The sequence below is a fragment of the Vipera ursinii genome, assembly GCF_947247035.1.
Source record: "Vipera ursinii genome assembly, chromosome: 10".
Taxonomy (NCBI): domain Eukaryota; kingdom Metazoa; phylum Chordata; class Lepidosauria; order Squamata; family Viperidae; genus Vipera; species Vipera ursinii.
Genome location: NC_139520.1, coordinates 17,851,515 through 17,866,576, shown reverse-complemented (window position 1 = coordinate 17,866,576; position 15,062 = coordinate 17,851,515). Strand labels below are relative to the sequence as shown.

General features: G+C 40.1%; 1 protein-coding gene across 1 annotated transcript in view; it reads right to left on the bottom strand.

Moving 5' to 3' along the window:
• Nucleotides 1-15,062, bottom strand: part of ADCY7 (adenylate cyclase 7) — a 65,703-nt gene that overhangs the window by 36,142 nt on the left and 14,499 nt on the right. The window contains exons 2-5 of the mRNA XM_083370196.1: nucleotides 8,163-8,742; nucleotides 6,891-7,097; nucleotides 4,830-4,991; nucleotides 119-268 (exon numbers count right to left, since the gene is read on the bottom strand). Of these exons, the coding sequence (XP_083226322.1) occupies nucleotides 119-268; nucleotides 4,830-4,991; nucleotides 6,891-7,097; nucleotides 8,163-8,333 (690 nt within the window). The 5' untranslated portion in view covers nucleotides 8,334-8,742. The remainder of the gene's footprint in view (nucleotides 1-118; nucleotides 269-4,829; nucleotides 4,992-6,890; nucleotides 7,098-8,162; nucleotides 8,743-15,062) is intronic.

The window sequence follows — 15,062 nt, the reverse complement described above, 5'->3', positions numbered from 1 at the left end:
GTAACTGGAATGAGTCATGTACTGCACTCAATAATTATCTGCAGGTTAATAATTGCATTCTTAATCATTAGACGTGTAGGAAAGCATGTTTTATTTTACAGTTTGATATTCCCCTTACCTGTTGCCTTTTTTCGATTTTCAATTTCATTTGGACTTGGATGCATTTTAAGGTATAGCGATACAGATCCAACGAGGCATCTTGCATCTGATGCTTGTGATAGGCCCCCAGCAAATTGCCACAAAGGAAAATGAAAGCGTTTGCAACAAGCTGAAGAAATGAAAGAAAGCCATGCAGTTACGACCTTCTATTTTTTTGCAGCCAGTGACGTTCACAAGATTCTTCCTAACCACATCCGACTGAACAAGCCGTAATAGCCCAATCTGCATCGAAGGCTAGGCTAAAACCAGACTTCACCGTAAATAACAATTGAGCAGAGCAAAACAAAGAATCCTGTCTTGTTCCAATTTTGCAACAGGAAAGCTTTGTCTTATCTGTCCTTCCCCATCAATTCCCCAAGGCTTTTTTCCAGAGAAAGCCTCCTACCACCTCTTGTTCAATGGCTTTTTAAAACCAACTTTCCAGAAATGCTTCATTCATTTATTCATTGTCATTTTATTGGGGTTTTAATATGTATTGATTGTTTTTTAGTGGGCATGCATTTAATCATTTTTTAACTTTTGTAATTCTGTATTTTTATTCTTGCCCTGTTCACCGCCCTGAGTCCTTCGGGAGAAGGGCGGTATAGAAATATTATTAAATTTTAAAAAAATTTAAAAACTCATTCCACCCAACTGTCAGTACTCTACAGTATTAAAAAAAATCAAATGAAAGTGATGCCTTGAAATACTATGGAATCTAGATAATTAAGACCAATAAATAAAAGCTCATTTTAAAAAGAGGGTGGTCAAATCCTTGAAAAAGCCAAAAGAATGTGTTTGTGTGTGCGTGTGTGTGTGTGTGTGTAGAGTAGACCCTTCAACAGAACCATGTGAAGACTTGGGTTGTTTCACTATCATTGATGAAATAAAATAAATACAACCAACATCCAGAGGAAAGCAACTACGCAGAGGAATAATAGTTACACAAGGATTAGCAGCTAGCTCACGTTAAGAAGGACACTCCTTGTTTAGAATGAAATGACCTCCAAATAATCTTAGGATAGCGTGGGAAAGGACCACAGCTCAGTTGCAGAGGATCTACTTTGCACACAAATGGTCCAAATTGCAATTGCAATAGCACTGAGGCTTATATACCACTTCATACTACTTTTACCGCCCTCTCTAAATGGTTTACAGAGTCAGCCTGTTGCCCCCAACAATCTGGGTCCTCATTTTACCGACCTCGGAAGGATGGAAGGCTGAGTCAACCTTGAGTCGGTTAGGATCAAACTCCTGGCGGTGGGCAGAGTCAGCCTGCAAAACTGCATTCTAACCAGGGTGCAGTTCAGGCTGTTTCAGTGCCTGTCAGAGTTGGCCATACTTGAGTAGACTGACCATGTTCAGATTTGGGAGACCCTACCAGCCAATGGATTTGAGAAAACCCTTCTAACTTAATTTTGCCAGCACTTAAGTAACCTATTATAAGCCTGGGAATTCATTTTTTTCCCCCAGATTATCTTGCAATTCCAGGAATGGTGGATTTTAGAATTGTCACTATTAGGTTTCGTGCCCTTTCTCTTTGACCTGTGGGTTGATTCATCTTGAAATCACCTTCAAAAATTGGAAGCTCTCTACTTTGGACCTGCCCTGCCAGATGATCTAGATTTTGTAGGAAAATTGGAAGAAGCACTAAATTAAATCCCCTGCTTTCATTTTATTTGATCTCACCTTTTTCCCTAAATCCCCGATTGACCATACAATAGAACTGGAGGGGGGGAATACATTTTTTTTTACAAATACTTGCATGAAACTGTATTTTGTTTTAGGAGAAAAAAGAAGCACATTCTCCAAACTCTGAAACCTATCCAAAACTAGAAGATTAACTTCAAGAGGGTGTTTATTGCCAAAGCCATGACTGATACATTGGCTCATGTTTGTTAATCCAGGTGATTTCACACAGTGATTAAGTTCACACATTGTGCTACACCACTGTGATTTTAGTAAGTCAGAAATTGTTGGTTTCCAACAACAGGGTACATCATAAATCATAGTCAACAAACTTCTCTGTCTAAGGCAATTAAATTTGGGGTTGGTTTCCTACACATAATTTCCCATGCAATGGAGTACATATGGTACGTATCCTTCCTGCCACTTCTAAAAAAGCCAGGCATTCATTAGAGGTGAAAAAATATAGCAGATTTCAAAGTCATATCTCAGCTTAACCCACTGATATAAGAATTAGCCTTTTCACCCTTGCATACAAGCAAATAAGGCTAGTCTAAAGAAAAGACGGACCAGGGGTGACATGATAGCAGTGTTTCAATATTTGATGGGCTGCCACAAAGAAGATGGGGTCAAGCTATTCTCCAAAGCACCCGAAGGCAGGACAAGAAGCAACAGATGGAAACTAATCAAGGAGAGAAGCAACCTAGAACTAAGGAGAAACTTCCTGACAGTGAGAACAATTAACCAGTGGAACAACCTGCCTCCAGAAGTTGTGAATGCTCCAACACTGGAAGTTTTTAAGAGAGATTGGACAACCATTTGTCTGAAATGGTCTATAGACTCTAGGTTTCCTGCCTGAGCAGGGGGTTGGACTAGAAGATCTCCAAGGTCCCTTCCAACTCTGTTATTCTATTCTATTCTATTCTAGACTAGTCTAATTTTTGTCACTTTTTTGCTTCTAGCATATGTATGTATGTATGTATGTATGTATGTATGTATGTATGTATGTATGTACTGTATGTATGTCATTAGGTCATTGTATCTCCTTCTTTTTCCAAACTAGGAAACCATAGTTATCACATTCAGAATAAGCCATGATCTTAAACTCTCATTTTTACATTCCTGCTCAGTTTGATTTAGGAACCATAGCAAACATACCTAGTTACCACATTTAATTAAAAAAAATGTTTCAGGAGAGACAATCCAACATCGCCTGTTAGATCTGCTTCTGGGCAGTCCAAATATTCTCTTCATTTCATTTGATGACTTTTACCATGTTGGAATTCCATACTGCCCGCTCTCTAAATATCTTCATTCATACTGTCTGAAATTATTGTTTGATTGACACAGGAAAGGAAATTGGCCTGAGATTTTGTTTTGCTTTGCTTTCTGGCTAGGAATTAAACCAAGCCCATTTTTTTGACCAAAAGTAAGCAAGTCCTTCAGAAATGAGAAGATGGCATGAAAATTCATTCCACCTCAAAATTCAGCAGATTTGCCAAGAACGAAGCAACATATTAAGAAAAGAGTTGCTTCAATTACGTCCAAAGCATTTATCTGGGGGTAGGAAGTGCATTACCTCACTTTCCAAAAATGACACACACCTCAGTGGTGCGGATCTTAAATGGTTTTGCTGACTTGTTTTATCAGATTTTTAAAAAACGGATTGTCTAGACAAGCAGGGATTGCCAAACTACAGAATTACTTTGGTGGGTCATAGTTTCCACATTTACAAAACTAGAGTATTTCCCTTTATCCGTCTTCAAGTACTCACTCCTGGTGTAAAAAAAAATATATCAAAATATTCCTTCTGAAATTTAGCACTGCCTTGTGAAAAAGATTTGGGAAGAACTGTTTGGTTCTCTCAACAGCTGGTATACTGTTTTGATGTGAATCAAAGCTCCAGATGAATTTAAGATCCTTGCCAACTCGGGAACTTAAATTTTAAGATGAGGGCTATCATAGAGAAGAAGGGGTCAGCCTATTCTTCAAAGCATTTGGCAGCAGGACAAGAAGTGACATGTGGAAGATAATTAAAGAGAAATCTAACCTAAAACTAAGGAGAAATTTCCTGATAGGGAGAACAATTCACCAGTGGATTGGCTTGCCTCCAGAAGTTGTGGGTGCTTCATCACTGGAGGTTTTTAAGAAGAGACTAGACAGTCACTTGTCTGAAATGGCATAGTGTCTCCCGCTTGAGCAGAGGGTTGGACTAGAAGATCTCTAAGGACCCTTCCAACCTTGTTCTAAATTAAATGGTCATTCCAGCTCAACAAACAAATGCTCAAGCTTTCTACAGGCTGTGCTGAAACGCTAAAACTATGCCTCCAATCCAATGGGAACTAACTTTTTGTGGCCTAACTTGGGCCGGTGGTGATTTTGTTACTTCAGAACCTCTTCTAAGATGCTTGTGGGGAAAAAAGGAAGAAAGAAACACTACCAGATTTGCCAGAGAAAGAGAGAACATCCAATGCCCAATTTGGAATACAACAAAGAACATAAAATGTATACTGTATTTACATGCATATATAGATTGAAATTATGCATGCCCACATATATTAAAACTTTATGTAAAGGATTGTCTGAAATTTGAACGAGCAGTCATTAGAATGCATGTTGGACCAACAAGCTAGCTAATTTTAAAGAGGAAAGCATTTCTAATATCCAGTGCTTATATACAATTTATAATACCTTTTTAATAGAAGAATTGTTCCATTTTCTTTCCCTCCCCCCCTCCTCAAGAAAGGAACATTGCTTGAAAAAATGATGCTTATCAGGAGTGGGAGGCACCAACCATAACACACGTTGAGGAGACCAATTCTTTCAAAATTGGCTTTTTAAATCTTTCTGAATCCTCTTGAAGATTTACATTTTTGCTTTCTTTGTGGCCTCCAACAGGCAGGAAATCATGCCTGGCTTTTGGTGATTGTGATCAGAGGATCCTCCCACATATGTTCCAGGAGACACTAGTGATGCTGAGCCTCAGTTTCCCCAAGGTACCTTACCTGAAGGAGCAAGATGTGTTGATTCTGTGGGTGTTTGGCTGCTGCAACGCTGAGGACGATAATATGAGAGATGGCAGAAAGGGAGCTGAGTATGACAGCATCTCTCATAGCCAAGGGCAACATGGTGTATGTTGTAAAGATGATGAACAGAAAAAATGGTACCTGGAAGAAAAACAAGGAGACGGTTAATAAAGAAGAGTCTTCATTGGCAGGAATTAGGAGAAATTGATCAGTGTATTGCCCACAACAATTTATTCCCCCCCCCCACACACACACTCTTGAGTAATGTACCTAATCTTTTTCACGAATGATGAAAAGATTGCTTGGAGGGGGGAGATATTTCTAATGTAATCTTTTGGATGCCCTGTAAGGGGTGCCCTTGTGTAGGACAGATGGGGAGGAAGCTAACCACCAGACTGCAAGAATACAGGCAAGCGGTCAGACGGGGAGACCTGAATTCATTGGTAGCCTCACATTGCAATGAACAAGGATGTAAATTCAATTTCTCAGCTACTAAAATTGTTGGCCAAGCAGGTACAAAAATAGCCAGGGAAATGATTGAAATCTGGGAAATGGCCCTCTTGTCAATCAACAGGAGTGCTGATTTATCACCAGCTTATCAGGTACTTAGGAGCTGAAGACTTGGACGCACAAGGAAACAACATCCAACACCCCAATTGACAACTAAAAAGCCACACACAATCAGGCACTACATAAGTACTATACATAGAACAGCCCAAAGCACACATTCTGGTGAGAGAGAAGTTCCCTGAGGATGGGGTCCAGCACAAGCCCAAAAGCTCGGAAGAGTAAACTTCTGGTCCTGGTGACCGATCCAGTTTGGATCCTGTAATCTCTTTCTTTTCTTTCAAGAAATAATATTTGAGGACATTCAGAGATGACAACAGCTAGGTTAAGTCATTGCAACTACGATCAGCAGAGCAAAAGGTTTTGGGCAAGGGAGTTAAGAGGCACAATGCCTCACTCCCCTCCAATTTTAAAATTCTACCATTTTACATGCTAAAAGAAGAGGAGGAGGAGGAAAAATGTCATCATCAAAAATGGGCATTTTTTTAAGAAGCCATGGTAAATTTTCTGAGTTCATTACAATAACAGTTTGTTAATAGAGGGCTTTGGAATTTAAATCTCTTCTTCTTCTTCTTCTTCTTCTTCTTCTTCTTCTTCTTCTTCTTCTTCTTCTTCTTCTTCTTCTTCTTCTTCTTCTTCTCCTCCTCCTCCTCCTCCTCCTCCTCCTCCTCCTCCTCTTCTTCTTCTCCTCCTCCTCTTCTTCCTCTTCTCCTCCTCCTCCTCTTCTTCTTCTTCTTCTTCTTCTTCTTCTTCTTCTTCTTCTTCCTCCTCCTCCTCCTCCTCCTCTTCTTCTTCTTCTTCTTCTTCTTCTTCCTTCTTCTTCTTCTTCTCCTCCTCCTCCTCCTCCTCCTCCTCTTCTTCTTCTCCTCCTCCTCTTCTTCCTCTTCTCCTCCTCCTCCTCCTCTTCTCCTCCTCCTCTTCTTCTTCTTCTTCTTCTTCTTCTTCTTCTTCTTCTTCTTCTTCTTCTTCTTCTTCCTCCTCCTCCTCCTCCTCCTCCTCCTCCTCCTCCTCCTCTTCTTCTTCTTCTTCTTCTTCTTCTTCTTCTTCTTCTTCTTCTTCTCAATTTGAAAATAGGTTTAGTGGTTTAGTAATTTAAAATTCTTTGGACCTGTTTCGCAAGGGGTGGGACTCTAATATTATTGTAATATATTAATCAGCATTCAGCTAAGGAGGGTAACATGTGTATATATACGTGTGTGTTAGTCCTTTTTTTAATGCACCTTTTTCTTATGTCTTGCTTGTTCTTTTTTTGTTTTTTTAAATATTTGGGTGTTTTGTCTTTAAACTTTTTTTCTGAATAAAATAAAAAGTGGTTTTCAAAAAAAAATGGGGTCTTTTTCCTGCCCTATTTTGGCAATGCTTATCTGGATGGACTGGATGAGGGTTAGGAGAGGGGTGTTTGGGGAGGATGTGTGTGTGCAAGTAGTCTCTTTCTGGCGCAAGGATGATGTCATAATTAGGTGACAGAAATACCTGTTCCCATGCAGCTGGCTTAGGGTTTTCCTTGTCGAAAATGGACACGTATCCGATGGCCAGCAAGCTGATCCAGATCACGACCGCAAAGAGCTTCAGCTGGCACCAAAAGTAATATTCGATGTAAACTAAAACATACATGATGATGAAGATAATGAGAGCAATGCTCACTGTTATAAGAAAGGCCAGGTGTTGACCGGCATGTTCCTGAAAGTAAAAAAAAAAAGTTAATTTTGATTTAAGTTAGGTTTTGTATTAAGTTGGCGTCTATTCCGCACGTTATGATTTTAGTTTCACGATATGATTTTGCTGCGGTCTGTACGTTTCAATAATTTCAATAATCGCCAATTCAGAAGCTAGTTACTAATGGCAGATAAGAAACTTAGCTTAGTCCAATCAGATCTATAGGACTATTCAGACAATCAACTGCCTTCTAAATCTCTTAGGAAGGTCTTTCCCATCACCTGCTCTTAGATCTTTTAATTGGAGATATAGAAAAGATAAAAAACATTGTTTTTCTTCTGGGAGTAGCAATGCTTAGGGGGAATCTGGTGAATGTCCAGAAAAAATATTCTGGAAAAGGAAATGGTTTGTGGTCTCTCATCTCCAGAATTAAAAATCTGGCACATTCCTTATCTATGATCCTCGGAATTTAGAAATTCTTATAAGTCTAGATCTTTCTGCATTAAACAAAAACTGCATTCAACCTCAATAACAATGTCAACGTAACAGTAGAATTTCAGAAATGATCACGTTAGATCTACAGTCTTGCTGCAAGCAATGATAATCTGAGATTCCTATTACATTTACAATTTAAGGTCTAGGATTCCTCTAAATTACAGAGCACCGGGAGAAGCATTTAACAGATTCTAGTTCAATTTCTCAAGAAATGTAAGCTGCTGAGAATATGCACAAATGGGAATTGCAGGAGAAAGCTTCCAAAAACTTTCTTTGAGCTTAAGAGGGGTTCTTTGAACTTTATGCTAAAACATGCTTACATTTCTCTAAACCTAAGATTCTTATTTGCAGTTTTGCCTAAAGTCCCCCATAATATTATGCACTTCTTCAAACTGGCTGCATCCGCTTTGGTATCTTTTTTAAATCAACTTTTCCATAACTTGCTGGTGATGACCTGTTTGGAAAACTGCAAAGCACTATGCATTTAAAAATGATGGCCACGTTTGCATTAATATACGCAGCTTCATCCATCTAAAATTGGAGCGTCCGGTCTTATTCAGAATCGAAAAACTAAGAAGAGCAGCACATACTTACATCGTAAGAGACGAGCACTACGATAAGTGTCGAGCAATAGGCAACCACAATGAAGAGCAGGAAGAAGAGCAGTGGGTGTTGTTGACTCGCATAGAGATACTTCTCATACAAGGGATCTGTCAGCTTGCAACCTTCGCTTTCGTTAAAAAAGTATTTGCCTTTCGCTGGCATTTTAATTCCAGTCCGTCTGTACGTCTCTCCCTTCACACGAAAAGCCAAAGACTTGAACCGTGTTTTCCCAAGGAGCAAAGGCTGGGGCTTCTCACCTTCAAGCCCTTGTCAGATCACCCTGAATTCGCCACATCGGGGGAGAATCGAGTTCTGAATTAGCAACCCTTCTTATAAGGAGGAAGCCCTTTCAAAGCGCAGCATCAGTCGGAAAAGAGGGTCCCTCCTCCGCCTTCGCCGCTCGCTCCAGAGCCATGTGCTACCCACCGAGAAGTCTCTGCATCGCTTTTTTTTAGACACGGCTCTCATTTGTGCCAGTGAAAAGCAAGCTCTTGCGATGCTGCCATGTTCATTTAAGCCTCTATTCACAAGCTGTCGGCAGTTTGAGTCTGGGATGAGTCTGGGATGCAAGCTGCAAGGAAAAAAGAGAGAGAGAGCTTTAAACACACACACACACACACACACATATGTATGTAGGTATGTATATATATATATGTATGTGTGTGTGTGTGTGTGTATATATATATATATATATATATATATATATATATATATATATATATATATATATAGACAGAACTCAATCAAATAAATAAAATTTTAAGGGAGGAAAAGGTGTGTTGTTGAAATCCACAAGTCTTTAAGTTGCCAAATTTGGAACTCCCTGGTTTAGCACAAGGTGCAAACTCCTCACAAGACATTTTGCTGATCTTATTGTTTGATTAAAGACTCCAGATCTTCTCCCATATAGATAAATGTGAATGAATACTCAAAATACCCTGATTTTAGGGTATTTTAAAGAAGAGTGCCATTCTATGTATGTGTATATGTATAAGGTAAAGGTAAAGGTTCCCCCGCACATGCGTGCTAGTCGTTTCCGACTCTAGGGGCCGGTGCTCATCTCCATTTCAAAGCCGAAGAGCCAGCGCTTGTCCGAGGACGTCTCCATGGTCATGTGGCCGGCATGACTAGACGCCAAAGGTGCACGGAACGCTGTTACCTTCCCACGGTAGTGGTCCATATTTTTCTACTTGCATTTTTACATACTTTCGAACTGCTAGGTTGGCAGAAGCTGGGACGAATAACAGGCGCTCACTCTGTTACGTGGCACTCGGGATTTGACCCGTTAAACTGCCAACCTTCTGATCGACAAGCTCAGCATCCTAACCCACTGAGCCACCACGTCCCTCGTGTGTGTGTGTGTGTGTGTGTGTGTGTGTGTGTGTAATTTTTTGGGATTGTTAACAAAGAATTAAAGGGAGACTAATAATAATTAGTCTAACTAATAATTCTTTGCAATCCAAAAAATTTACACAAATATGAGCTGTCACTGTTGTGACTACAGCCTGTGGATGGCCTTGGGTTAGGCTGAAACAGGCAATAAGATTTGTCCCATGTTTGGGGCCTAGCAAGGTATTCTAAAATACTTAACAAACACTTAACATATATATACACACACACACACAAACGAGGAACCAGGATAGATCAAGGCTTCCTCCATTGAAACAAATGAGGAAGTTCTTTGGCACATAAATGTTCTAGCTAGAAATAGCTTTTTGACCTCCCTGTCTAACTACAGAAGCCCACACAGCTATTTATAGCTAAATAAAACTACAGCACCCAGTACAGGGAGTAACCTAAGTTAGTGAAACTTCTGACATTTGATTAAAAGCAAAACCTTTCCAAACTTCAGCATTAAAAGCCTTGATCATCATATAATATCTCATTGTAGTTATGAACAGCTCAGTGTCAGCAACAAATTGAGGAGATGAAAGACAAAAGACTTCTTGAATTTCTCCCTGGGGGCTTCAGCATATTAACATAGGCATAAAGAATCCACAGATGGGTCTTAGGCATCATATAAATTATATTAAATTATAGGGTTGGATGGGCTCTGGAGATTTTCTAGTCCAATCCCCTGTCCAAGGCAGGAGACCTTATACCATCCCAGAGAAATGGTTGTCCAATCGTTTCTTGAAAACCTCTAATGATGGAGTACCCACAACTCTGGAACCTAAACTGCTTCATTGATTAATCACTGTCACTATCAGGAAATTTCTCCTTTGCTCCAGGTTGAATGACTCCTTAATGAGCTTCCACCCAATGCTTCTTGTCCTGTCCTTGGAGATAACTTTCTCTTCTCTGTGAGAGCCCTCAAATACTGGAGATGTAGGAGATAACCAGGCTGAGCCTGAGGGAGGAGTCAAATGCGTCATCAGTCACGAGTCCCTGTGTGCCCACAAGAAATCTAAGTCCAACCCACCTTGAATTACTTCCTATCCTTAACTCCCTCAAATTTTCCTTGACTGTTAGTAATTCAGATTCTTGTAGAGAGCTTAAGCTTACAATAAATCTTTATACCCATTTGAAGCATGTCTGGATCTCCTGATTTTCCTGGCACTTGACAGGAAGACTATCACATCACCCCTAATCCTTCTCTTTGTTAGGCTAGACATATCTAGTTCCCTTAACCATTCATGATTCATTGCACTGTCTGGAAGGGAGCTGAAGGTCACATATGGCTTTTAAAAGAGGCACAGGACAATCAAGGGGGAAAAAGTAAATTTTGAGTTATCTTAACTATAGTTAGATTAAGGTGGCAATATCTACCTCCTTTTGGTTGATCTTCAAAAGTTAAGCAGAGTCAGTTAGTGCTTGGATAGAAGGCTATTTTTTAAAAAAATCCCATGCTGTAAACAAACTGGGAAGTCAAAATAAGAAGATAAATGCAAATTATTTCTGTACTGTTGCCAAAAGAACATTTCAATATATTAATCCAGTCATCAGAAGTTGAGTTTAGTTGAAAGGAAATTCTACCTTATCTTCAAAATAGTATCTCCCTATATTTTCATTATTTGGTGTTGGAGCCTCTGGTTAACATCTCTGCACTGGTCCATGGTTTTAAGCACTATATGTGGAACAATCCATAAGACATGGGTTCACATGTTGCACTAAACCAACTATAGCTTCCCAACCAACCTGGCTAGTTACACATACTAAGCCAAAATCAAACAAACCACAGTGCACAAATTCCGCCTTGCTATCCAATCCAATATTTATGCCGACAGATTTTTCAGCCCTCTTTTATAAATGTACTTCTCACTTTCATAATTTACATGGAAGTGTTTTCAAAAGTATTTTTAACCAAGGCAAGCTCAGTTGTATTTTAACTGCAAAAAAAAAAAAATACTGCTTGTTTTTCACCCCCAAACAGTGAAGAAATATGTGGAAAGTTTATTTGCGAATATTTTTAACTTTTCTCAAACAGAAAGCAATTACAGCTCTTTATACTGACTGTACTAACCTCCACAACTGACTTACACCTGCATGAGGCCTTAACACAAAAATAATATACTTTTCTTTCCTTGTAATAACTCAATACTAGTTCACACAATGTAGTAGCCTCAATCTTGGTTTAACAGGACGTGATTATAATGTTCACATAACACGGTATGTTATAACAAGTACATAATAGGGAGGCTTCAAACTGTGTCTTAGCATATTTGGGCAATGACTGAACACATTGAATCACCAACTACCCAACTCCAATTTCTCAGATGGTGTGGACCAGCCAATAAATGTATAATTTTCTTGGAATTAATTGTTCAAAAATCATGAAGTCAGAGGAAATAAACACCTTTCTCTCCCCTTCTGTTGAGACTGGGGATATAAACACAGAGTTCTCTTGCCTCGCAACACATATCCAGCTTTGCAGGTATCAAATTTCTTGACAAGCGTTGAGTGTCATCTCCACATCTCACTCTATTTTTCACACCAAATATTTCCTTTCTCCCAGCAGAGGTGGGCAGTTTTGCCATGATTAATCCTGACTTTGACCCACCGTGATCTCTTTACATAAGTTTCCCAATCTGGCCTCTTCATTGATTCCCTAACATTAATCAATTCAGTTAGGGGTGAAGCTAAAATGTGTGAAGAATGGTTGCAGGAATTGGGTATGTCTAGTTTAATGAAAAGAAGGACTAAGGGAGACAGGATAGCAGTCTTCCAATATTTGAGGGGCTGCCACCAAGAAGAGGGGGGGTCAACCTATTCTCCAAAGCATCTGAATGCAGGACAACGGATGGAAACGAATCAAGGAGAGAAGCAACCTGGAACTAAGGAGAAATTTCCTGACAGTGAGAAAAATCAACCAGTGGAACGACTTGCCTTCAGAAGTTGTGGGTGCTCCATCACTGGAGGCGTTATGGAATCAACTGCCGGTCGAGCTCTGGATGGCATCAGACCTCCGATCCTTCCGTCGCGGGTTGAAGACCCATTTATTTGAACTAGCGGGTCTGGCCTGATGGGGGTACTTGGGTTTTTTATTGGTTTGTTTTAGTATTCTGGTTTTAACTTGGGCATTAATTTAATTATTTTTTAATGTTTGTATTGGTGTTTATATTTATGCCCTGTGAACCGCCCTGAGTCCCTTTGGGAGAAGGGCGGTATAAAAATTTCAAAAAATTAAATTAAATTAAATTAAATTTTAAGAATGGTTAGACAGCCATTTGTCTAACATAATATAGAGTCTCCACCTTGAGCATGAGCTTGGACTAGAAGATCTCCAAGGTCCCTTCAATCTCTGCTATTCTGTTATTTATCACTCAAAGAACCAACATCTTGAAGATCAGGAATGAATCTGACAAGGGATCAAATGCAGAAACATCTGCCAAAAGTTTGGACAGATGTATTAGGTCCCTGGAAATGCCAAATATTTGCTTTAACACCTCTTTACAATCAACTTATAGAGTTTGATTGAGCCTTAAGATTGTCCAAGGGACACTCCCTGCAAATTATATAATGTATGCCACTTCTTAAATCCAAATATTTTGGGACAGAGCCCCTTTCAAAGTTTTCCCTTCAGGAAATTTAGAAGGTAAATTAAATTTAAACCTGAGAGTGTTTAAAGCACACATTCCACCCGATCAGAGAAAAAATACTATCAGTTACTGTCCTTAGTGAATTTTAGTATTGTGTTTTTTTAATAACCTGGTAATGCTGTGCCAACCAAACCCGTTTGATTAGTGTATGATTTGTAGGTGTTGTGGATACACAAAAAATGGCTTCATTTAATAACCATTGTGTTATGTGAACACAATCAAGAGGTTTCATATTTTCCAGTCACCACTTAAAATGAGAGAGAGAGAGAGAGAGAGAGAGAGAGAGAGAGAGAGAGAGAGAGAGAGAGAGAGAGAGAGAGAGAGAGAGAGAGAGAGAGATGGACACCAAAGAATCTAATATTCCACGTAGGGAAGTACAAGGCAAAAGATGAGTAGGAGAAATCAAAGAGAATTAAGAAGCTCAACTAGAATGCTCAGGAACCATCTGGAATGATCTGGAAAGTTCTGCCTCAAAGCCCAGCCCTCAAGATGGCAACCTTCGCTGCGACATTTTCACACTTCAAAGGCCAAGGTGTTCAGCCTGTTAACTTCACAATTTGTTCCAGACAAGAACAAATTTCATAACACTGATTTTCATAAGAAGGTAGCTCCAGGGTGCAACGGTGACTCTCACCACCACTTAGGTGGTGGCTGGGATTGTGCTCAAACGACACGATTAGTTCATGATAACCAAGCTCCTCATTATGGCTCATGGACAGATTTTTTCCCCTTCCAAGCCACAGCTACCTTGCACTGTAGAAATCAATATCCCAATTATTCTTTCTAAAGTTCCCAGTGACCTTTTTAAAACAGTCCCTCCTTCCAGTGTCCTTAATGCTAAGGTAGCTTTTCCTTGCAGCTATGATCTGCCGACCCTATTATGGTGCCCTGCAGAAGTATGGGACTACATTTCCCATCAGCGCCAGATAGATAGTCATGCTGGCTGGGGAATAACAGAGGCTAGAAGACTATAAATTAAGAAGAGTTTGTCTACACTATCAGATCTTCCCAATCTGGGTCCTTCAGATGAGGAATGACCACGCTGGTCATCTTACTACATTTTGTAGCAATGAGATGAATCCAGTGCCCTTGATTTGTGCTGGCTGGGAGTTGTAGTCCATCCACCAAAGCTGGATAACTCAGGGCTAAGAAAGCCAGAAATACAGTTCCCGATTCCCCCCTCTCCCCAGAGGCTTCCTGAAATAACAGGCTGCCTAAGATACTTCAGATGTTCCTCTATTGCTATTCTACATTCAAGCAACCCACAGCCTGCACACACACACACACACACACACACACACACACAGAGAGAGAGAGAGAGAGAGAGAGAGAGAGAGAGAGAGAGAGAGAGAGAGAGAGAGAGAGAACACCCCAAGATCAGCCTCAATTTTTCAGTAGCGCAATGTTTATTATTATTATTTTTGAGATAACCAAATTCACCCAGATTTGGCAGTCTGCTGAAGCTCGGAGATTTGGAAAAGCAATAGACTTGGGAAAAGACCTCCAGCTTGCAATTCTGTCCTCGCCCCATCACAAAACCCTAAAAAGCAGACCTAACAAGCAGCTCCATCCTTAATATGACCTCAGTTACATCTTCCAGCACGCCAGGTCCCTGAGGAAATGACCCTCCTTGTTCTGCATCAGTGTTTCTCAATATCAGCACGTGTGCACTTCAACTCCCAGAATCCCCCAGACACTGGTACAGGTAAGTCTTTGACTTGCAACCTTTTAGTTGCCGAAGCTCACATTCCCTAGGGACCCTGTCCACTTCCTCAAGAGCTACAGGGTCAAACCACGTGCGTTTCTAGCCATTGTTCGATTTCTTATACTGATCTAAGGGAGGCTTCCCAGT